A 25288-nucleotide genomic window follows, 5' to 3' on the forward strand; every position below is an offset into this window, starting at 1 on the left:
AAGGGAAAAACAGAATGTCACAGTAGCATGAGTACATGAACTTTAAAGTTAGCACCACCATGGAGGTGAAGCACTGAAACTCTCTCACTGTAATTCTCAAGTGCATCCCTAATCATACTCCTACAGAGCCCAGCACTTCAGAGGAGGGTGGGGTTACATTTTTTTCAGCTTAAAAAAGGTGCAGTGTGATAGCCCTTGGACATTTGTTCATCTCCAAAATGACATGTCATTCTATGCCTACAAAGGTCACGAAGGCCATTCCTGTCTAGAGGGACAAGACCCACACAGCAAAATGAAATCTCTGGGGCTTCCACTTCTATATGGTGGCCCTAATAAGAATGGAGCTGTTGAACATATAGTGGATTCAAAATCAAAGATGGCTAACAGTCCAAGCTAAGCCAGGAATAAGTAACATATGATGAAACAAACAAAATGTGTGTTCTGTGTGTATGTGTTTGTCTCTGTGTGTGTGAGTGTGTGTGTGTGTATACATATATTGTACAGAAAGTGTTACATATGAGGGAATATGAAAACAAAAATATGGACTGAAAGGATCCTTATTAACTGAACTTTAAATAACTGTAATTATTACAAATTTACAACTTTAGCAAGCTCTCATGCATAATGCCCAATCATCCTGAACTGTCTTGGACCACCCATTTTTAAGCTTAAATAACTTACCTTCCTGATTGTCAAATGTGGGTGCAGTAAAGCAAGCTCTGTTCAGGCTGTAGATGTCTCAGCCAATCAGAGTGCTGCTTTGCTGTACCTGCTTTGCATGCAGTTGCTGGCTGGCTTCATTTCCTGTTGTGTGGTAGTGGCTGCAGCAGACCTAGTATGCTTGTAGTGCTCAATTAGATCTGCTTAGCCTGCATATCAAGCAGAGTCAGCATGGAAATGGAAGGGTTCGCTAATGATTATCATTGGAGCTGGAAAAGTCAATGGAGAATACTGATACCAAGAAGAGCAAACTCATCTATTAAGCCAAGGTTCAAGGGAGTGAAACCAAGAAATGCATGTGCCTGGATTAAGTCGTGGACATGGATCAGTTTCGGATCTTGAGAGGGCATTTAATTTGGCAGTTTCCATTAGCGTGGTCAGAGTAAAGAGTTTTGCAATTGTTCCCTGGAGGTCTGAGCTGAGGTTCAATGAGTGTGATTTAGGATTTAATTTTCTGCAGTGTACAGGTAAGTAAGTAAGAGTTGGTAGATTTTTTTGAAGAACATGGGGAAACAGGTTTCGCTGTTTCCGTAAATTGCTCCATGGTATAAGATGGGAGACTAAAGGGAAGGGTTTTGCTGCCTTAATGAATCTTTAAAAATTACTACACAGCTTTTCTTAACTTCACATGTAAACATTTGAACAAAGAAGAAAAATGTATTTTAATTAAGACTTTGCTAACCGGTACTGTGTAGGTGAGAATATTTTATTTCTGTTACTTTTTGTATGTTTAATATTAAGAATTTTGTATAAAGTCTGGCACTAGCCCTTTCAAATTATCTATTTTCTTTTTATTGAATGTGTGGGTGTGTCCACTGAATATGTGGATGTGTCCATGTTAATTAGGTGTCCCTGAATGTCCCTGATTTTAAGGTTCTTTGTCCCTGATTTTTTGATCTGGAGTTTGAGATGTATGCTCTCATGTGAAATTAAAAGCTCGCTTAAAAGTCTGAGGGCATCTCTTTTTATTAAAAAAGAAAAAAAATATTACTTACTTTCAAAGTTCTTGATGATATGTTGAAGACAGAGTTCAGTCAATTGTGGTACTGTTGCCAATGACCATTCATGATCTTCTGCTATAATTCGTCTTATCTTTCTATGATCAGCTGCTGGATTGATTCGTCGTGTCTGGACTGGAGGTGGGATCTTCCCTGTTTCCCTTCTGGCAGAAGAGCCACTTATAGCACTGTCTGGCATGACTGATAGTTTTTTCTTTAATTCAATTGTGATAGAAGAAGAAACCTTTATTTCTTTGTACTGAGTGATAAGAACTGGCTGAAAAAGAATAGACAAAACATTTGTTAAACAGTTGGACAGACCAGCATCAAAACACATTAAGAAGGTCTTTCCATCCAGGAGTTGTTTACAGTAAAGACTTATGCAAGGATCTGGAAGAGCTTCTGCAATGTCATCCGGATGCATACTGAATCTTGACCACAACAGGAGAAAATGATGTTCTCTAATGAGAAACACTGTTTCTAAGAAAAAAACATAAGCTGTACTTTGTCTAGGGACCAAAGCCCCCCACACCCTCCATCAGGGAGGGAGTTGTATTCCCTATGTTCCTACTGCTTCACTTCTGCTTCAGTTAACTAATTCTGAAGTTACTACAGCTTAGAGAAAACAAACCATATTTTTCTTTTGCAGACTGTGTGTGAAAGTGTTCTTTTTAACACAGTTGTCTTTTTGTACTTTTACTCATTTTTGTTTGTCAGTATCACAAATGGAATGCAACGATTCAGGTTTTGTCCTGCTACTGTTTGGCAATGGATCTTGCATGTTAAAGAAGAGCACAGTCACTATTGTCATTTTATACGCGGTGGTGGTGCTGCGGTAGCGTTGTCGCCTCACAGTTAGACATTGCCCGTTCGATTCTCAGTTAAAGCGTCTACTGTGTGACGACATGCTTGAATGGGCGTTCCTTCGTTGAAGGTTGTGCGTTAGGCCCGGCAAGCCAGCATGTAAAACTCTACTGCCAATCATTAGCGGACCGGAGTTCCGCTGTGGCGACCCCTAACCGGGAAAAGCCGAAAGACACACACACACACACAGTCACTATTGTCATTTTAAGGGGTCTCTTTCTCTCCTTTATACTTCATGTTATCTAATTGGATTAAAATGACACTGCATAGTAACTAATTGCATCAGTTTGGTAATTTGGAATGCAGGCAACATCTTACATCAGTGTGTTTCTATACTCACCAGATTAATCAATGTAAATACAATGACATCTAAAAGAATCATAAGAGATGTAGACAACCATGTTAACAGTAGCTACACCAATCTATTTATGACTAGATGGGAAAAGGAATTTATTTTTCAGCAGCATTTTATGAAGTGTATTTTTTTATAACTGCTTTATTGATGACGTATTTTAGTATGGAAAGAGTGTGCAGATGAATTTTCATTATTCATGGATTATTTAAATAATGTGAATTATTTTTTTAATTTGCCTATAGTACTGATCCTAACAACATATATTTTTTAGACTTAACTATTTATGAAGGTAAAGGTGAATTTATAACAAAGATTCATAAAAAGAACGTGCATACCAGTGCTTATCTGCACTGCAACAAAATGCATCTCTATTCATTAAAAAAGAAAATAATGAAGGGGAGTATATCAGAACTAGCAGAATTACTGCAGAAGATACTGTTTTTAGGAAAGAAAGTATGTACTTAAAACAAAAGTTTGAACAAAGGGGATACCCTCATAACTTGATTTCTAAAACTGCCAAAGATGTGGCAGAAGGTAGAACTGACAAATATTAACCTTGTTGTAAGTTTTGTAACACATAATTAGGTCAAACCATTTGGCAACTCTTTCTTTAAAGATCGCAATGGCAGTTAAGTCTTCTGTTGGCAAATGTGTGACTAAGAATATTGCTAAAAATAAGTGGAAGATCTTAAAAGTATTCTCTGAAATTATAAAGATCAGTCATGAACCAAAATTTGTATACAGAACAGGTAAGAATTACAAAGATTTTTTTCAGTTACATCTGAACAATTTATTGCAGACTGCAAGCACTAACAAAGAAATGTATAAGTGTTTTAATTGCAATTATTGCAAATGTAGTAACACAGGTGCATTAGAAATCAGCTTGAGAAATATAAAAATTAAGGTCCCTGGAAGCTTTAAGTGTAAAAACCAAATGTGTTGTGTATACAGCTAACTGCACAAGATGTACTGCTTTCTATGTAGGTAGAACTCCCAGAGGGCTTTCTTATAGGATTTATGAACATATGCATTTTGTTGATAATGCAAAGTTTACTAATGCTCTGGCTAAACATGCCAGTTGTTGCAGCAGTAATTGTTTTATGTACTATAACTGACCAAGTGCATAACTTTACTCATAGATTTGACTCAGAAGATGAATTAGACTGGAAGAAGTATTATTGGCAGATCAAACTGAAAGCCATTAACTTCCTAGGGATGAATGATAACGAGAATTTCAACATTTTCCTTGAAAGGAGAACGTTTAAAAAATAATTATGGCATGTGATCTAAACAATTGTCTAAATGAATGATTGTTTTCAGATACTTTAGTCTGATGAACTTTCATATGGGAGACAAAAGCACTTATTAAGTATCTTAATTAAATTGTGGTTTATCTTATTTTATTTTATTTTATTTTTGGTTTTCATGGTGTGTTTTTTGTATTTATACTGTATTTTTTGGCATTTATAGTGAACCCATGACTGACATACTATTTGTCTTGTCCTGATGCTGTTGGAGTAGCCAAGTGGCCAAGGGAAATCTGACAGTTCCATTCAGTTTCCAGTCCTTCTGAAACACATTATAAAAATATAAATATATGTAGGTGCTAGGTTAGCTAACTTTGCAGGCCATGTCATGCTGGCCCAGGGTTTATAAATCACACATACCATTGCTTATTAGCATGGCAATTATGCTGTCCATAACTTTATAAATGATACTTAAACCAGCTCCATTGTCATAAAAGGATAAATCCATATCAACGGCTCTGGTTACTCATATTCAGTTAGCAGCTTCAGTGCCTTTTGTAGCTGGGCAGAGAAGGAAGAGAACTAAAGGAGCTGTGTCTTGGATGGTGGGATGAAATATGTGTGCATGGGTATATCAAGTGTACTGATTCCCTGAATATATTAATTTCAGGTGGCGAGGGTGTGTTTGGGTTTATGTCACTCACAGAAGTGAGTTACAGTCCTGCACTATACTCATTTTTCATTCTTCCTGGGGAGTGGTTACTAGCATTGGTGGAGGAGTTTGCAGAACACAGAACAGCCCCAATGACTGCTAAAATAACAACCTCTACAACTGGCTCTCACCTCTCCTGTGCTCTGTGGAATGAACAGGACAATTAATTACTCAGAGGTCTGATGGGCAGTAGGCAGTGAAGAAAAAATGTACATATGATACTTGTGAGACTAGTAGTACTATAGTTCATGGAGTCTCTATCTGTTGGAGCCTCCTTTGTGAAATGCTTCCTCTATGGCAACCATGTTTCAGGGACATAAACAGTGAAGAGACAAACTCAAGAATTATAAGAGGAGTTTGGCTAAGTGATGCTTGACACTTACTGAGAGACAGAAATATTATGAGGCCCCATGGAATTAATATTTTTAATTTTTGATAGTACAGCTGTAACTTGGTCCAAGGTGATTTTGGAAGGGGTAGAATGGTTTGTAGTGGGGAGCAACTAGATTGGTTTAGAGTGTAAAATTATCACTGAATTTGTTTACAAGGATATTAGCAACAACTTCATGATCATAATGGGAGACTGCATTAGAAATAAGATCTTCACACTTATGGTCATAATTTCTAAGGTTCCTAATGTACCTGAAGAAAGTTTGTGATTTATCTTTACAGTTGGCAATGATTCTGAGTTGATGGTGAATTTCAAAGATTTACTTATAAGTTTTAAGTCTTTTTTTGAGAGCATGGAAATCTATTGCCAATAGCTTTAAGCTTCTTTTGCTGTATAATGAATTCCGCCATGAGGGCTTATTTCTGAATTTACCATTATCCTTACACCACATGGGAACAAAGTCTTTAATACATCTCTCTATAAATGGAAAGGATTCATGGTAGTATGTAATTGCATGAAGTATATGGTTATTTGGTGAACTGCACTGCTTATACTTGTCATGAAGGTCTGTAAAAAGGATGAGGTTTGTTTTGAAGTAACCATAAAATACTGTGCTTTTCGGGGGTTCTAAGTGTATTTTAAAGAAGGTTGCTGCTGGGTAGGCAGATTTTACTAAATAGGTATTAGCATTAGGGATAGTATAGAAAGAGATGTTGGCAAGAACAATGTCAAGAAGATTATCACCCCGGTGCAGAGGGGAACAATTTGATCAAGGGAATTAGCATGAAGAAAATGGAAATATTTGAGTGTATTTGTTGCCAGGTTTACATGTATACGAGATTATAATTGGGTAGTTAAATCTTTCATAATAAAAATGCTTGGATCTCTCATTATAACCAGGATGTTATATGTTCAAAACTCTAGGTGAATCTTGACATTCATGCTGAGAGCACATAACATCTCAGGTCATGATCAGAAAGACCCAATCATCATAATTCTTTGTAGTGCATGCATCTTTTCCTGTTCCCATGCACTACAAAATTTAGGGGAGAAAAACAGTGTAGTTGCAGTACGTGTTTCACAGTTTATACAACCATTAACACACTAAAGTCTACTACACAGAGATATACCTCTCAGCTGTTCCTGACTTTCAGAGATGTACCTAATTTTGGCTCAACATTTAGCTTTGTCTTTCCTAAGCAGTAAAAGAAAAATCTAGTAAAGCTAGACTTTCCACTGTGTGATACCTTAAACCTCTTGTATCAGAGGCAACATGGGATATATGCAAATTACCCTTTAAGGATATCAGGTGTTTCAGCTAAATAGCAATTCTGAATGTCCATGACTTTTTCTTTAAAGTCTTATTTATGGACAATTTCAGGCCAATAAAGCCAAACCCTCTAGCTGTGGACATGCACATTTCTGCCTTCCTATGGTATCATCAGCACAGCATAAGAGGAATATTTGTCTTTTGGAAACACAGGGTTGTTGTACCCAACTGATAGCCATAAACATTAGGGTGTCTACAAAATATCCCAACTAACAAACTAAAACAATGAGTAAAAAGGTCACACAGGAAAACCAATTGGTCAAAAAATACAAAAAGAAAAATCTAGCAAAGCTAGACTTTTCAATATCAGTTGGGCACGACAACCCTGTGTTTCCAAAAGTCAAACATTCCTCTTATGCTGTGATGATGATGCCATAAGAAGGCAGAAACATGCATGTCCACAGCTAGAGGGTTTGGCTTTATTGGCCTGAAATTGTCCATAAATAGACTTAAAAGTAAAAGAAAAAGTCATGGACATTCAGAATTGCCATTTAGCTGAAACACCTGATATCCTTAAAGCGTAATTTTCATATATCCCATGTTGCCTCTGACACAAAAGGTTTAAGGTATTGCACAGTGGAAAGTCTAGCTTTGCTAGATTTTTCTTTTTGTGTTTTTTAACCAAATAGTTTTCCTGTGTGACATTTTTACTCATTGTTTTAGTTTATTAGTTGGGGTATTTTGTAGACACCCTGATGTTTATGAATATCAGTTGGGTATGACAACCCTGTGTTTCCAAAAATCAAATATTCCTCTTATGCTGGGGTGATGATGCTATAAGAAAGTAGAAACATGGATGTCCACAGCTAGCTGGTTTGGCTTTATTGATCTGAAATTGTCCATAAATAGACTTAAAAGTAAAAGAAAAAGTCATGGACATTAGAATTGCCATTTAGCTGAAACACCTGATATCCTTAAAGGGTAATTTGCATATATCCTATGTTGCCTCTGATACAAGAGATTTAAGGTATCACACAGTGGAAAGTCTAGCTTTGCTAGATTTTTCTTTTTGTGTTTTTTAACCAATTGGTTTTCCTGTGTGACCTTTTTGCTCATCATCTTTTCTAAACACTCCTAAAACTACTGATTTTGGAAGAAAAGGTTGTGTATTACACTTCATAAATGATGAAAGAGTTACACTTGCAGACTTCATTTATTTCAGTAAATGCATCATAATGCATGATAATTCACATTATCCTATTATATCAACATCTGAAGTTATTAATACTAATATTTTAAAAGTGTCCCTGATTATTTCCGGATTTGTTCTTGATTCTGGAAGTAAGCAGTTAATAGCTATGCAAACAGAATGACCACCAAAGAATAGCATTAGAAAACAGATAAGCACATCATTCAGACCTAAAAAAATCAGAGTGAAATGCTTAATGGATTCCTGCCACTCTTCTGTTGTGGCAGCTTAGCACTGATAATGCTCTAACATGCTTAACAAAGCTGAGGGAGTGCTTAACAAACTTGCCTTTTTACCAGTTTCACAGCACAATCACGGTGTTCCATGCACTACAAGTATATTTGATTTAGGAGAGGTTTTCAACCTGACTTAAATAATTATTGGGGTGGGGATCACAGTTGTTAATGACATAGTAGATAGTTTTATTGAAAGTTACCTGGACCACTGTTCATTCCAGTAGAGTATCACAGATGATTTGTCATGAAACAATAGGGTCCCTGACAAATATGGATACCCTCATTAAAGCTTCTTGTGGACCTGAAAACATGGAAGGAACTGACATACCCATCTTTGTAGGGACAGGTGCTGCAGTGTCTTTTGAGATAGTTGACATGTTCCATTACAAATGCATTTTTGGTAATAAGTAGTCCCTCAGGTACACTTGGGAGTTTCACATGGTTATCAGGGAACATGGAGGGTGTCCTGTAGCAGACAATAAGCTGATAGTTTGTCTTGCTCAGAGTAAGTTGGAGTTGAATGAGTTCAGTTTGTAGGTCTAGAAATGAAGTGGCACTTGACAAATATACAGACACCACTGCAGGTTCCATTAGACCTAAATACATGGTGGTTGAAAAACCCAGGTAAGGAAGGAGTACTATCTTTACCCTGAAATGGAGTCTCAGTAACTAAAAAATGCGTACATGTTCAAGATGGTGGAAAGCTTTAAGATTAGACAATTTGTTATTAAGACTTCTAGCATTTGGAAGAGTCACCTTGATGTGGTCCAGTTTAGAACTGGAAAAGTTTACATTGATATCTGTAATGCTGGGATGTCCATTAACTGGACTCTGCCTAAAAAAGGCACCATGGGGGCAGCAAGGGTTTTAATCAGTGTGCAGAAGCCATGGAATGAGAGGTACATGCCATCCTTAGTGAAGCAAGTTGAACTGTCAATCATCTTGGCATATGCTGACACATACTGCTCCACTGCCACTAAGCCAGTTGTTGAAACCAATAATCTTGTCTTTGTATATCAGTATTATTCTGGGTGAAGGAAGGATTCCACTCAGGACTAGTGTCTCACATGTACTGGGCACATGCATGGGGAGATCCAACACATTTCTCTGTATATCCTTCAGGTTAGTCCTCTCAAGCCATTCCCAAACACATGGAGTACCACTATGTTGCAATATTTGTCCATTAAGAGGGACTTTAAAGCCCTTGTGATGTTGAGGATCCTGGACTCAGAAAGACAACTAATTGTAAACTTGTTTTTATTCATTCTTGTAAGTGTGGAATCAGTGTGCCTCGCAACATAGTCACTAATTACAAAGACATTACTATACTTACTCATGGAATCTACCACCTGTTGACCCTTTACTACATATGACCATGGTGCAGATGTGGTGGGGGACATCTGCTGAAACTTAATCTTCTCAACCCTCGGAGGTTCTGATAGTAACTTTTTTACATCTTCAACATAAGTCAGTTTAGTATGGTTATGATGAGATGTGTGTGGTAGTACAAGATGCTCCTAGGCTTGTTGGGGTGCATGAGATACCTACAGGTTCCACTAGCTATCTCAGCTCCTAGTTAGGTACCTATTCAACAATAAAATGTCAAATGAATTGCAGGGGGAGAATATCTTGCCCGAGTTTTGAGATGAGACTTTGGAGAACACCTGCAGCTAGTCTCCAAAGCAAAGTTACCACCTGCCCCTCTAAAAACCAAGACGGATCCTATTTGGGCAATTGTGTCACATAAAAAATATGAAAAATGTCAAATGTCCCATGAATTTAGGGGGAAAAAAGTTTCCTGTAATACATGCATAAAATAATTATTTTATATCTAAAACACTGAAACAGACGAAATAATTTAAATTATATAAATATGAAATGTTATTTGAAAATAGTGTGAAGTCCAGTCCTTTGTACTGGTTGCAAGTATGGTTTGTCCTGAAAAAAATATTTTCCGTAAAAATGTCCCCTTCTAGACATCTGAAAAGGTCTCAGCCCTAATCCTTAGTGATTTCTACAAAGTATTCATCATTATTATTATTATTATTATTATTATTATTATTGCTGATGCTGATCTTGCTTTCTCCGTTGCTTTTTTTTTAAAACCTGTCTCACTATGTTAAATGGGTTTAGCATAGCGAGGCAGCTTTAAAATAAGCAACGGAGATCTCCATTGCTTATTTTAAAGCTGTCTCGCTATGTTAAACCCATTTAACATAGCGAGACAGTGTTTTAAAAGTAGAGTTATACTAATGGAAAAAGTCCGCGACGGACCTTTTCCATTAGTATAACTCGATTTACAATGTGCATGCTGGCCAATCAGCGTGCACGTTTTGGGGGGGGGTCATGGTATAATTTGTTAGTTATCTCAGCAGAACTTGTTTCTTTGTACCATCAGGAGTCTCACTGTCATGCCTATTTGGAGAACTGGAAGAGGTGTTTAATCCTGAGCAGGCTGGTCTGCAGAGTATGTTGTCATAGTATTATTTTTCAGCATTTCTCTGTGTTTGTGCATGTATCTCATACTTTAAACAAAGTTTTTTTTTTTTCAACTAGATCCTCACCAATAGTTTTTTATAATGTTTTACAGGTTTCCTTTCTGCTGCCCTGTCTTGCTCACCCAAAAGACAAGCATAGCAGCATTAGAAATTAAAAAATGAAAAAAAAAAAGATAAAAACCAAACAACAACAAAAAAACACGTGTTCTGGCAGTGTATGTATGAATCAGGGTGGGGTTAGTTTTAGTTGTGAGTGTTTCCTGAATTTTTAGATGACTGTAGGATCTGTTTGAGCAATATAGCATTGCAGTAATCAGAAGCCAGTAAAAAAATTAGAAATTACTTTCAATGTGACTTTCAATGTGAGCTGCTTCTTCCCAGGCAGGCCTCTGAAAGTCCCCAAAATACTTACACGGTTGAATTATATAATGGCATTGCTATCTAGGCAGAGCTACAGTTAGAACTTATTTAGCAGGTAAAAAGATTTTCGGTATATTTGCTCATACAAACTGTAACATTATACAAGTTTCAATTCTATGAATACCACAGCTTCAGAGATGGTCAATAAATAGAAATGTGAAGCTAATCTTGTTTTACTTCTCTGTAAGCTATGACTGTGATACCTGTTTTTATTTAAGTTTACACTGGAGCACATCTTTACCTCATTGTTATTGTCTTCTGTAATTTTCTTTCAAATGAAGTCACCTTAAAAATAAATCACAACATTTGTGTTTCCAACCTTGTGTTCCCTTCATTGGTAGACCAAAGCTTCCATTAGCTGTCCCATTCTTCCTTAAGAAAATTCGTGTTCATCTTATTTTAATGCAGCTATGTATATGCTTAAGGCAAGTCCCGTAGTTTCAAAGGAACATTTTGACTGCATAGTGGCTTGCACTAATCTAACAACAGTCATTTTTGTCAAGTGTCTAACACTGGTCAGTTTTTATAGTTTTTCTGGAATAAAGCCTATGAAGCGTATTTGTGATAGGCAGATAAAGTACAGTTGTGTACACTTACCATAAATGTAGATGTTCAAGTGTATTCACTGTTGCAGTCATCACACTTGGGTTATCTGCCTGCAGGTAGCCCTCAGTCAGCCCAAACACCAGAGACTTAGTATTTCTGATTCGGATGCTGTTGCTTCTTCCATGACGTCAGATCATCGGAGGTATAAAAACAGGCAGCTGACGTCATTACATCAGTTTTTCTTGCCCCAAATGTCAGGAGCCCCCAAATAGGAAGCTAGGATATGGTGTGGAAACAACACCAGTAAAAAGTAAATACCAATACCAGTAGGATTAGCCATAGAGAGGAGAGATGAGATAGAGAAAAACAGGGAGTTGGAGGGAGGGAAACCAGGACTGCAACAGTGAATACACTCGAACATCTACATTTATGGTAAGTGTACACAACTGTACTATGTTCTCCGTGTTTCACTGTTGCAGTCATCACACTTGGGTTGATTCCTAAAGCTGAGGAAGGGTGGAGTCAGTCAAAAAGAATTAAGGCTGGCTAGTAAGTCTTGCAAGACTTCTGTAGCAAATCCTGCCCTGGATTTGGAAAAGATAGGCAGGTGGTAATGCTTGGTAAAGGTGTGTACAGAACTCCAGGTAGCAGCTTCCAAGATGACCCTGGTAGGAACTCCCCTGAGAAATGTTGTAGAGTTAGATGTAGCCCTAGTGGAATGTGTTCTGATGCCTTGAGGGGTTGGTTTTCCATGGTGCTTGCAGCAGAAATGGATGCAATGTGCTATCCATTTGGAGATGGTTTGCTTTGAAATAGGTTCATAGGTTGGTACTAGGCTATCAGCCCTAGGGCCTATACAAGCCTAGCCATAGCAATTCCCTGGCTATTTCTTCCCACACTATTTACTTCCCTGGACCCCTGTCTAGCAGGGCGACTGACGTGATCCCCGGGGTGAATTTCCTTTCAACCATCCAATCGTCAAAGTTCCTTTTGAAGAGGGCTAAAGAGGCACTCTGCTTGACATGTATGGGCAATCTATTCCACAGTCTGGGGAGTCTCTGGGTCAGGAACCTATCCCTCTGATGCCCTTGTCCTCTGCTCCTGTTGCATAGCTGACTAGCAGCTGGTTAGAATTCCTAAAAGGCTTAGTCCTATCAAAGTAGCACCTGAGCTGTCTGTGCATGTCCAAGGAGTGCAGGATCCTTTCCCCTTTATTTTGAGGATTAGGGAAGAAGTTTGGCAAATGGATGGATTGGTTGAGAGCCGCACTGGACACCACTTTAGGCATAATGGAAGGGTTGGCCCTGAGGGAAACCCTGTCAGCATGGAAAATAATGAAGAGTTCAACAGCCATCAGTGCTTTTAACTCAGGCACTCTTCTAGCTGAAGTGATGGCTAGAAGGAAGACTGTTTTCCAAGAGAGGAATTTTAACTCTGCTGAAGCAGCAGGTTCAAAAGGTGGCAGCATGAGTTTTTCCAGTACAAAGTTAAGGTCCCAAGCAGGGGTGGGCACTCTCCTTGGTAGCCTTAAGTTGTTTGCCCCTCTCAGGAAATGTTTGATGAGAGGGTGAGGGAATAGAGCTGTCCTAGTATTGTAATGAGCTAAGATGGCAGAGACATGGATCTAAATGGAGGAGAAGGATAGGCCGCTGTGGAGTAGTTTTGCTAGGTAATCCAGGATTAGAGGTAAAGAGGGCAGAGTTGTGTCCTTTCCTTTAAACTGAATCCAAGAACAATACTATTTCCACTTTTCAGCATAGGATTTCCTAGTACTGGGCCTTCTGGCTTCAAGGATGATGTCCAGCACCTGTTTGCTTAGGCTTACTGGTGGAGTATTTAAGGAATAAGCCAGGCTGCAAGATTTAGGATTTGCAATTGTGGATACAAAATCTGTCCCTCCTGCTGTGAAAGCAGGTTTGGGGTCTGGTGAAGGTGCCAGGGTGGGGCCGTTGTCAGGCTGCACAGGAGTGGGTACCAGTGCTGGTTTGGCCAGTCCAGGGCAATCGGAATTGCCCTTGGCCTGTCTCGTTTTATCTTGAGTAATACTCTTGAGAGAAGGGGCTGAGGGGGTAAGGCATAGATTGAGAGGTTTTCCCATTGAAAGGATAGGACATCCACCTTCCAGGCTCTGCTGTGAGGGTTCCTGGTGCAGAATTTGCTTAACTGGTGGCTGTCAGAGGAGGCAAAGAGATCCATCTCTGGGGTCCCCCATTTTTGGATCAGAAGGCTGAAGGTGCTGTGCTCCAATTTCCACTCATGTGGGTCTATGAGATTTCTGCTTAAGTCGTCTGCCAGTGAGTTTTGTTTGCTTGGCAGGAATTGAGCTTGTAGATGAACTTGGTTGTCCAAGGCTGTGTTCCACAGGGCCATGGCTAACCTTCAGAGTGGGTAAGAATGGGTTCCCCCCTAGTTGTTGATATACCACATAACTGTGGTGTTGTCTGTTTTTATCACCAGTTGTCCTGGAAAGAGTAGCATTCTGTACAGCTAGCATCTCCTTTTGGTTGATGTGCAGTTGAATTTGACTTGGGCTCCAGTGGCTCTGAATACATTTGCCAGCCATGTGAGCCCCCCATGCATAGTCTGATGCATCTGTGGTCAGGGTCTGGCCAGCATGTGGTTGAGTAAAAAGCAGTCCCTTGTGGTTGCATACTTCTGCCCACCAAAGGAACTTTGTCCTCAGACAAGGTATGATAGGAATGACTGTTTCCAGGTCCTGAGAATGTTGGCACCAAAGGCTTTTTAAGTACCATTGAAGTTTCCTCATATGCAGTCTTGCATATGAAATTAGCAGTATGCATGAAGCCATGAACCCTAGGGCTTTCAGTATTTTTCTTGCAGACAGCTGAGTTCTGTTGACCATTTTTTTGAAGTAGTTTGTCAGATAGACTTGTTTGTCTAAAGTTAGGAATGCCATCTGGGAAGTTGTTTCCAAGCTTGCTCCCAAGAATACAGTTTTCTGACTGGGTACCAGTTTTGATTTCTTTTCGTTGATGGTGTACCCCAAGGAAGTTAGAAGGTTTTTTTACAAATGTCAGGTGTTTCAGCAACAATTCCTGACTGTCCGCCTGAATCAGGCAGTCATCCAAGTACGGGTAAATTTGGATATTTCTCTGCCTGCAGTATGCAATGGCTGGAGCCAGGCATTTTGTGAATACCCTGGATGCAGTAGATAAGCCAAAGGGATGTGCAGAGAATTTATAATGCATAGATCCTGCCCTGAAATGTAGATACTTCCTGCATGACTCCCTTATGGGGATGTGTAGATAGGCTTCTTTTAAGTCTAGGGTGACCAACCAGGCATCCTTGGCTAGCATAGGAAGCAGCTGTTGCAGGGTAAGCATTTTGAATTGTAGTACCACCAAGAAGGTGTTGAGAATTGAAAGATCCAGGATTGGGTGCCAAGAGCACTCTCCTGGGTATCAGGAAAAGTCTGGAGTAGATCCCTTGGCCCCTCTGCTCCACTGGAACTGGCTGAATAGCTCTGATATTGAGCAGGGAAAGTACTTGGTTTTGAGCCTCTGACCACTGGTTTGGAGGAAGGTCTGGGAACCCACTTGGGGTTGGCAGTGAATGGAAATAAAATTTGTACCCCTAGGATACAATGTTGAGGACCCACCACTCCTGAGAGATGGACATCCACATTTTTGCATGAAGTGCAAGTTTTCCTCCTAGGGGCACAAGCAAATGAGCAGGGCTGGGGAGAGGGGTAAGGAAGTCATTGTGAGCTTTTTCCGTAAGGAGGTGGCTTATCACTCTCTGCTTTAAGGGTGGGGGCACTCCATTGCTTAGATCTCTGCATACCCTGAGACTGTAGTTTGGGTGGTCTGTTTCCCCTGGGTCTGGTTTAAGAAGGCCTGGGGGGGCTGGAAAGGACCAGTGTTTTGAAGGGCAATGCCTACTGAATCTAGAAGGTTGCACTTGTAAGAATTCTTTAACAGTCTGCATAGATTTAGCTTTTTCTTCCATCTTTTTAAGAACCTCTTCTGCTTTGGTGCCAAACAAACAGTCCTTATTCAAAGGAGCATCTTGCTACTTTAATTTGATATGTTCCGGCAAGGTCTGCTCCTTCAACCAAGCATATGTTCTCAGTATAGAACCAGTGACTGCTGCCCTGCAAGATGCTTCTAGGGCGTCAAAGCCACACTGTAAAGTATGCATACTGACTTGTCTTGCAGAGTGCATAAGCCAGTGGAAATGCTCTCTTAAAGTATGCAAGGTTTCACCAAAAGAAAACTCCTCTGGAGGGGAGGCAGAGGGAATGGATTCCATTGCATCTGAATCCTCATAGGCAGAAAAGGGCATGTCTTCATAATCAGAAAACTCAGAGTCATCAGACTCCTGGTCTATAGAAGCTGAAGGGGACTGGGGTCTTTGCCTCTATGCAGAGGGAGGCTGACTTCCCCTAATCAGTGAAATAAGGTCTTCAGCCATTCTAAGCATTTGGTTTTGTGGCCTGGGAGCATGAGCATGCACTTTGGTTGTCGGTTTTCTAGGCATAGTGTGTACTCTGGGCTTAAGAAACTCGGTAGTTTTGGATAAATAAGAAGTCGTCGGATTGATTTGAATATTGGTAGGATGAAAAACTCCCTCAGAAGCCAGTGCCTGCACAGTGGCTCCGGACCCATCCAAGGTAGAGACATCCGCTGGTTCTGTAGTCGAAGAAGCATCTCACGGCATACAGGACTCCAAATGGGTCTCAGCGGAGGCCTGCAAATCCATAGAAGTGGGCATCAGGGGCTGCAAAAGCACTTCACTGAGTACTGGCAGACTGGCAACTAGCTTAGCGGAAGCATCGTCGGCAGTGTTGGACCTATGCGGTCTGTCTCTGACTTTATCCTTACATTTTTTTGGAAGATCGGTAGTCAGATGGCTTACCGAAACCATTTCAGAAAACGGAGATCAAGAGCGAAAGTATTTAGCAACAAAGATAGCCCAACGACGAATGGTTCAGATGTTAAACGGCACAAAAGCGACAGTGAGGTACATCATGGTCTGGGCCTAAAGAGGTGATGCAGTAACAATGAAAATCTCTGTGAGGTATTTGCTTTCCACAGGCAAGAATTGTTAACTTTTTCTGACATTGGTTAGAGCAAGAAAAAAGGATCCCCAACGGGGTACTTAGCTTTAAAAAACGTCAGGATTATTCAACTCGAAAATGAAACTTCAGGTAGCGACCGACCGGCACTTGCGAACTGCTTCTGCTTCGGGCTCGTCCTCAGCAAGAAAGACTGATGTAATGGTGTCAGCTGCCTGTTTCTATACCCCTGACGACCTGATGTCATGGAAGAAGCGACAACATCGGACACAGAAATACTAATTCTGCTATTCGGGCTGACTGAGGGCTACCTGCAGGCAGATAACCCAAGTGTGATGACACTGCAACAGTGAAACACGAAGAACATCTCTGATTTTATTACATTAACTTGTTTTAAGTTGATTTTCTGCTCTAATAAAGAAATGAAAAGAAATGTGACTGAGAAAAAGTAGGGCAAAGATCTGAAATGACTGATAAATGGGAAACTTTAAAAGAGCCAGCCAGAGAATAAAACAAGAAGTGCTCATCTTGTAACACTATTTCAGAGTCAGATTCTTTCAACTTGATCATTCCCAGAAACAGGGATAAGAAAGAGGTCCTCTATATTACCAGTACTCTGTTGATTTCAGTGTTACATAATGTAAGGAGTAAATCATCACCTTCATCAGGACCTTAGTATCAACTTGTGATCATACTGGATCCAGAGTGTCTTTCAGTGAACAGGATGGAGCTGGATCATGGGGATAATTCCTCACATTATTTCATTTCTCCTCTAAGGGATAGCCCCTTTTACAGGATACTATAGACTTATTGGAAGAATATTTCAATTACTCTGTGTAGGATACTTTATCTCTATAAAAAATACACAAAAATGATGAAACTCTTAGATTCAAAATCGATATTTCTTTTCTCTTTAGGATAGTTTTCAATGTGCCCTGAAAGGTAAAAGCCAGAACACTGATTCATAACTAACAAGTTGTTTAAGGCACTTGTATAGAGACAAGGTTCATATAATACTCATAAGTCAGGCTGTACTATCCATACCCCTTTCAGCATAAAAAAATCCCTCCTCCATCCATATGGACATCAGAGCCACAATTATTTAGCTTGTACAGTATCCTCACAAAATTCCATTTTACATCAAGTTCAGGATACACTGAAGATTTTATAAATTACTGATTTCAAAAGAAGATTACAGAAGTGTATTTTTGCCATGGATAAAATTAGAGTTTGCATACTGAATCATGCTTATGATATTGTAAATGCTAAGACAGATGTAGTTAAGAGAAATATTGCATGCCTTAGGTACACATTAATGATATCAGTTCTAGGCTCCTAAATATATATATGGGATATTGAAAACTGCCCATAATATTCTGTTTGGACAGTCACATGATGGTATTATTGTAGTTCTTGAAAAACAAAGACAAACAAGGTTTACTTTTAGGTTCATAGGTTTATAGGTTTATAGGTAGGTACTAGGCTATCTGCCCGAGGGCATTTATAAGCCTAGCCAGAGTGTGTCGGCTTTTGCCACCCCATTGATTAATTAACTGATCCTCTGTCAAGCAGAGCCAATAAAGTGATCCCAGGGGTGTATTTTCTGTTACCCATCCACTCGTCAAGGTTTCTCTTGAAGAGTGTTAGTGAGGGGCTCTGCCTGATGTAATTTGGAATTTTGTTCCAAAGCATGGGGAGTCTCTGTGACAGGAATCTATCCCTCTAGCATGTTCTATTTATTGTTGTGGCGAGATTTAGCTCACTAGAGCATGCGGCTCGCAGTGACTTGGATTTCTTTAGGTGGAGCATGTCCATCAATTCTGAGTTGGACATGGCTTTGTAAGTCAGGCAGAGATCACCTCTGAGTAAGCGATATGCCACTGAGTACATCCAGAGTTTTTTCAGTCGGGCCACATAGGACATATGTTTGAGGCCAGTAATCCTCTTGGTGAGGTACTTTTGTGGTCTTTCCAGCTGCTGGAAGTGTCTTGTGAGGTACATCCCAAATGGGGCATTGTACTCTATGATAGGTCTAATGAGTGATGAGTAGAGGGGCACTATAACCTCTTTATTTCTAGATGTGAACCCTTTAGTAATTAGATGGGCCACATAGAAGGATTTCCTAACTACTTTGGCAATATGATTGTCAAAGGAGAGATTACTATCTACCTGGGTCCCCAGATCTCTTATGGTTTATAGCTTACTCAGCCCACATTTTCAAATGTATTGTACCTCAGATCAGACACTCTTTTGTAGGGATGGAACAACCTTAGTATAGGGCATGGATACAAACAGTACAGGAAATCTTTTTATGGGAAAAGAGCACACTCCCTGCAGCCTCATGGGCAAAGATGGTATAGAAGAAAACAGGAACATTACACCTCAATTTCAGGAGGAAAGGGTGAATATAACTAGAGAGCTTCCAAATGATTGCAAACTTTATCTTTCCTCTGCTTCTTTTCGCGTACCTTCTGGAGGCAGTTTTCATTATCATGTATCCTCGTGGAAAAAAAAAACAGAGAAAAAAGTAGCTCAGACAAAATTAGAGATATACAACAGAGTTTCATCATAAGTCTCACATGCAGCTTGCATTTAGCAAGCTCTACAGTTAACAAATCAGCTATAGGTATAAAGTCAAGACACTGGTTACACTCAACTCAAGTAGTCAGTATTTCTGTTCTAGTTCACAAGAAGAACAAAAAAAGAACAAAACACAAAGAACAATTCAAGCCTTGCCAAACACTAAAAACTGTTCATTCATAGAAGAAGGTTCTTATATGACAACAATAGACATGTAGGATATCTATTAGGCCATCCCTAGAAAGCACCTTAGATTTCAAGTAGCGCAACATCTTTTTTTGTTTCCTTTTTCCTCTGAATATGGACTATACTGAAATATTTAGATAATGGGATTTGCAAATCTCAGAAAACAAAACAGTAATTTTCCCTTTTCTGTCTGTTTTATAAATAGGAAAGACATGGTATATGTTGCTGTACTTTATAAGCTTGACAGTTTTCTTCATTGTGGCTTTGAGGATAATAATAACTTACATAAAATAATCCCTGACTCCTTCAACAAGCATTGATCACATGGTGGGGTTTTTCTGTAAGAGTGCTGTGCAAACTGACCATATCTTACAAATAGACATTAACTTGCATCACAAAGTCCCATTGCATGACAATCTCTAAGCTTATATTGGGCAAGCAGGGTGATAGAGCTTAATACAAAAACAAATTTCTAAATGAGAGTTCATGATCCTGATTTGCTTGACTTTCTTCAAAAGAGATTGAGTAAGCCATAGGACTGTCACCCCAGGGAGCAAAATGTATACTGGTACCGTTATGTATGTACTCAATGCCGCTTCCTTGCAGATCACCTCACACCTTGTGGTACTCTCCACCAACCATTCTACTTTTGCTTGTTAGTGACATACAGCTTAGCACAGGTCCATTGAATCTATCCATAGCAACTCTGGATATTTTCAGCATTAATAATAAATGGGCTCAACTTGAAACATGGCTCAGTTCTCAACACAATTCTGGAATAGCTATTATACAATACTGGATGAAAGATTACTCTGAGATACTCCCTTCTATCATGAATAACTACTAATTTTCTGGATAAAAGGCTTGGTTAATGCTAAAGTGGAGGAATCTACACTCTAGTTAAAAATGACAGTGTCCTGGACACCTCACTCATTGCTAAAAGTTGCTGTAAACTGGATTTTGACCATAATAGGACTCTTATTCAAATAAGAATTTCCAAGTCAGCCAAAATATACATAACTACAATATAAAATCCCTCTTTGAAGTGAATGCACTAGAGTTCAAGGAAATATTAAAGGTTCTAACACTCTGAGAAGAAGAGGAAATAGATGGATTCAAACAAGAATGGCAGCATCTCAAAATGGCACATATAAGGACTATAGAACAAATATGTGGCCAAGCTAGGTATGGAAATAAGGTACTTAAGGAAAGCTGGTGATGGAAAACAGAAGCTAAAGAAGTTATCAAAAGAAAGAAGGCATGCAGGAAAAAGTGAGACACAGAAAAGACATATCCAACTAAGAAAAAATACTGGTTGGCTAACAAAGAGCCTAACAGAACAGTTGCAATAGCAAAGAAAGTAAAGTCATAGAAGTGAATGTACTATAACAATAGGTGTTTGAATGGTCACTGCTACAGTAGCCTTAGCTGTACTTAGTTAAATCCTGCCAAGGATATAATGGCCAGCCAGCTTCCAAAGTTTAGGGCACTTTCCACACACCCAAACTGTCAGGCAGCTTGAACTCAGCTGACTAAAAGACAAGTGTGGGCACCAAGTCCTTTACAGCTTTTCTGCCAACAGAGAGAGAGAGAGGCTGAGCCCTGAAAGAATAATGCTAGGAACAACAAAAAATAAATGTCCACACCCTGGCATAAAAAGCACACCAAACAAATGAGGGGGGTAGACAGAGGGACTATACCTACAACAGTGATCATTTGAACATCTACTGTTATGGTAATTTCAAGTTACACAACTGTACTGTGTTCATCATATTGATCACTGCTGCAGCAGCCTTAGCTATATAGGAAGATTACCCTAACTTAATACATTTGGGAGGTGGAAGGAGAAGAGTCCAGGAGATCTTGGGGAATGGACCTAGCAAAGGCTGATCTGGACCTAGAGAAGGAATCCAGTTTAAAATGCTTTTTATAAGTATGAAGAGACGACCAAGTAGCAGCTTCTAGAATACTTCTAGTACTTCTAGTATCCAACCCTTTCCAAAGCCATAGATGAAGTCAAAGCCCTGATAAAGTGAGCCTTGACCCTGCCTAGAATAGATTTGTCATAACAAAAAGTAATAGCCTTCGACAACTATTTGGAATTATACAATTCCTCCCTATTAATATTCTAAAGCGTGCACGCTGATTGGCCAGCCCAACCAGCATGCCTGTTGTAAATCCCACAATATACCAACGGAAAAAGGTCCGGTTGCCCGGAATTTTTTCCATTGGTATAAACTGCCCCAAAATCTTTTTTTTTTTAAATACAAAATAAGAGAGAGAAAACAGAGCAATGGAGACTTTCTTTTCTCGGTTGCTTCCGTTTCAAAGCCTTGATGTACTGGGTATGCATGGGAACACAAGTCCCATACACATGCACAGTACATCAAAAAGCAGAATCAGTATACCACAACCAGCGGAAGAACAGCAATCCGCCATTATACAAAGACATTATTTAAGAAAAGTATTTTTTTTTCTTCAATAATGTCATTATATAATAGCAATAACAAACTCCGTGGTTGTGGTATACTGAAGATTTATCCATGGTTGCCTTTGTTTAATCCCTCGGGCTTCATCCTCGTGATTAAACCACACCAACCATGGGTAAATCTTCAATATACCACACCACATCATCGGTTATTGCTTAAATAGTCTATTTTGACACAGGCTATCCCTTCTTCTTACCTTCACAAGAAATGTACAATTGATCCAAAGAACTGAAAGATTTATTTCTGTCAAGTCTGTTGACATCCAAGTTATGGAGTATCCTTTCTCTCTCATTTTTGCTTTCGGGAAAGAAACTGGGAAGATGGATAGTTTGTCTTAAAGTAAATTTGGACACCACTTTAGGCATAAAAGAAGGATTAGTTCTCAAAGAAATCATGTCCTTGTGGAAAATGAGATAGGGTTGATGCATCATAAGAGTTTGCAGCTCAGATACCCTTCTTACAGAAGTCAGAGCAATTAGTAAAACTATTTTCCATGTTAAGAACCTCAAATCAACTAGGTTAACCTATTCAGATGAAGCAAGTGCTAAGTTTCTATAACACAAAATTAAGACCCCAAGGAGGGAGGGGCCAGCAGTTTACTTGGAGGCCTCTTACGCAAAATTCCTTTCAAGAACATTTTGTCATGAGACTGCATTGAAAGAGGAGGATCAATAGGCAGACATGCTGAAATGGCTAAGAAATGAACCATGATAGAGGAATTAGAAAGGCCACAGGATAGTAACTCACACAAATATTGCAAAGCCAGGGAGCAACTATCCCTGAATGGTGTTATCGGTACCAACTAGAAAACCTTTTCCATTTTCTAAAATATGATTTTCTACTAGCAGGGCTTTCTTACCTCCATCAGTACCTGCTGCATGCCCTCAGTAAACAAGCGCCTAAAAGGTATTAAGATCCTAACTTCCAAGCAATGACATAAAGTTGATCGATGTCAGGGTGTATCAAACACATTGTTCTTATGTATGTAGATCCAGTCTGTTGAAGCATTTGGTAATTGCTCTTGGCCATTTCCAAAGAAGGGAGAAAGTACAGTTGTGTAAGCTGAACTTACCATAACAGTAGATGTTCGAGTGATCACTGCTACAGGAGCTTTAGCTATATAGGTTATATCCTGCTAAGGATATAATGGCTGGCCTGCTTCCAAAGCTTTAAGGCGTATTCCATGCACCCAAACTGTCAAGCACTTCAAGCTAAGATGACTAAAAAAAAAAAGTTTGAGCGTGAAACCCTTCTGAGTTTACCTGCCTGCAGAAAGAGGGAGGCCAAGCCCTGAAAGGACAAAGATATTAACAATAAAAATAAATATCTACAACCTGGCATAAAAAACACTTGAAAAAACAAGGGGGATGGAGGATTGGAGTAACTACTGCAACAATGATCTTTGAACATATACTGTTATGGTATGTTCAACTTATACAATTGTACTATGTTCTTCATATTGATCACTGCTACAGTAGCCGTAGCTATTTGGGAAGATTACCACAGCTAACTATATCTGGGAGGTGAAGGGAGAAGGAGCCAGGACCCCTGGAGAATGGTCCTGACGAAACTTGATCTAGACTTAGAGAAGAAATCAAGTTTATAGTGCTTTGTAAAAGTGTGTACAGAGGACTGAGTAGCAGCTTCTAGAATACCACTAGAATATATCCCTTTCAAAAAGCCATAGATGAAGGTAAGGCACCAGAACAGTGGGCCTTGACCATGTCTTGAATAATAACAAAAGGAAACAGCCTTAGAAAAACATTTGGAAATAATTTTGGTGCCATCGGTTGTCCCTTCTTCTTACTTTTATATGAAATGATCAGTTGATCCAAACATCTGAAAGACAGTTCTGTCAAGACAGTACCTGAGATGTCTGTGGATATCGAATAATTGTATAACCAGGACCAAACATGGCTTCAGGCAAAAACAAATTTAATGGAGATAAGTGCTTTCATGCCTTACAGGCACTTCATCAGTCTGATGAAGTGCCTGTAAGGCATGAAAGTGCTTACCTCCATTAAATTATTTGTTTTTACCTGAAGCAATGTTTGGTCTTGGTTATACAGTTATTTGATTTACTTTGTCTTACACAAAGTTTTTACTCCAGGGGCTTTACAGCTGCAGAACTGTTCTACTTTTTAGGAAATTAACTTGTTTTCACTGTAGAGCGATCTTGGAGTTGGTATATTTAATTTACGGGGGTGGGGGGGCAGAGCCCCCCATGGGGGTGCAGGGGGGCTGGTCCCCTGCAGAAATGTAGTAGAAAGTGTGTTTGTTAGTTAGGTGATGTAGGTGGAGGGGATCTTATTTACTTGTGCAATGTAGGTTTCAATGTTATGAAGCAGACTTTCAATGCTCTGAGTTTTCATTGTTTTGGGTTTTCAGTGTTTTGAATTTTCAATATTATGGTCTCAATGTTATGAAATTCAACGTTATGAAATTTCAGTGTTATGAAGTAGACCCATGTGTATACCTTTAAGAAGCTTCTCAATCAGTAAGCACATGCCTATATCCACTGAATATGTGCGAGATGTGTGCGCCATTTAGAGTGAACAGCCAGAGTGTGAGCATGCAAATATATAGTCAGTCAGATAGTTAGTTTAAGTTCGATGTTCCTGTTATCCATCCTGATGTATTTGTGAACAATAAACTACTAAAATGAACACCCAAGCCTCAACATCTTCTTTGTGTATATAAGAAGAGAGACATAGTGTCAGAGTGGGATCTAGAGTTACTAAAACTTGCTTAAATGATTTTATTTGCTATAAATATAAAACAAAGCACTCCTCATGTTCAAAACAAATTTCTTATTAAACTAAATGTCCAAATCTGTGACATATTGATAAAAAAAATCGAAATAATTATGAAAATGTTTGAAACAATATCTGAATTAAATAAAATGAATAAAAAAGGGAAAACAACCATGATTTTTTTTGCTACGTACTACTTTTTTGCATTAACTAACGCTACTCAAAATATCCGAAGCGTGCAAAGTGTTTGCAAATGTGTGCAGTATTACAGTGCAGTTATTTCTCAAAGTAAAGTTGTTTCAAAGCATATTTTGCAAAGTACAGTTATTTCAAAGCTTATTTTGCAGAGTATAGTATTTCAATTAGTTTATTGTGCATTTGAATATTATTACAAGTACCTGATGTGTGTGAATCTTCATACATAATTACAAGGGCCATTTTGCATTGTTTTACTATAACCTGTGGGTATGGCACAAGGTTTTTGTAGATCCGCACCGCTTGTGCTTGACTAAAATATTGCAGAAAATTGGAGAGTGTTTGAGCAGGAATATATTTTCATACAGGCTGCTTTTTCTGACCAAGACACATGTAGAAAGACACTTATTTTGCTTAATTTAACTGGTTCAGAGGCCATTGAAAGAGAGCATTCATTTGTGTATGTACCTGTTGTGTTTGCAGGAGAGGGGGAAAACTGCCATATAGTGGTACTGGCTGAAACAAGGTAAGACCCCGAATG

The 25288-nt window shown here is 39.1% G+C and overlaps 1 protein-coding gene across 1 annotated transcript in view; it reads right to left on the reverse strand.

The window, feature by feature from the left end:
• Nucleotides 1-25288, reverse strand: part of TCTE1 (t-complex-associated-testis-expressed 1) — a 402880-nt gene that overhangs the window by 273727 nt on the left and 103865 nt on the right. The window contains exon 2 of the mRNA XM_044060900.1: nt 1716-1995. Within this exon, the coding sequence (XP_043916835.1) occupies nt 1716-1917 (202 nt within the window). The 5' untranslated portion in view covers nt 1918-1995. The remainder of the gene's footprint in view (nt 1-1715; nt 1996-25288) is intronic.

The sequence above is a fragment of the Protopterus annectens genome, chromosome 1.part0 (assembly GCF_019279795.1).
Source record: "Protopterus annectens isolate FY-2018-M chromosome 1.part0, PAN1.0, whole genome shotgun sequence".
Classification (NCBI taxonomy): domain Eukaryota; kingdom Metazoa; phylum Chordata; order Ceratodontiformes; family Protopteridae; genus Protopterus; species Protopterus annectens.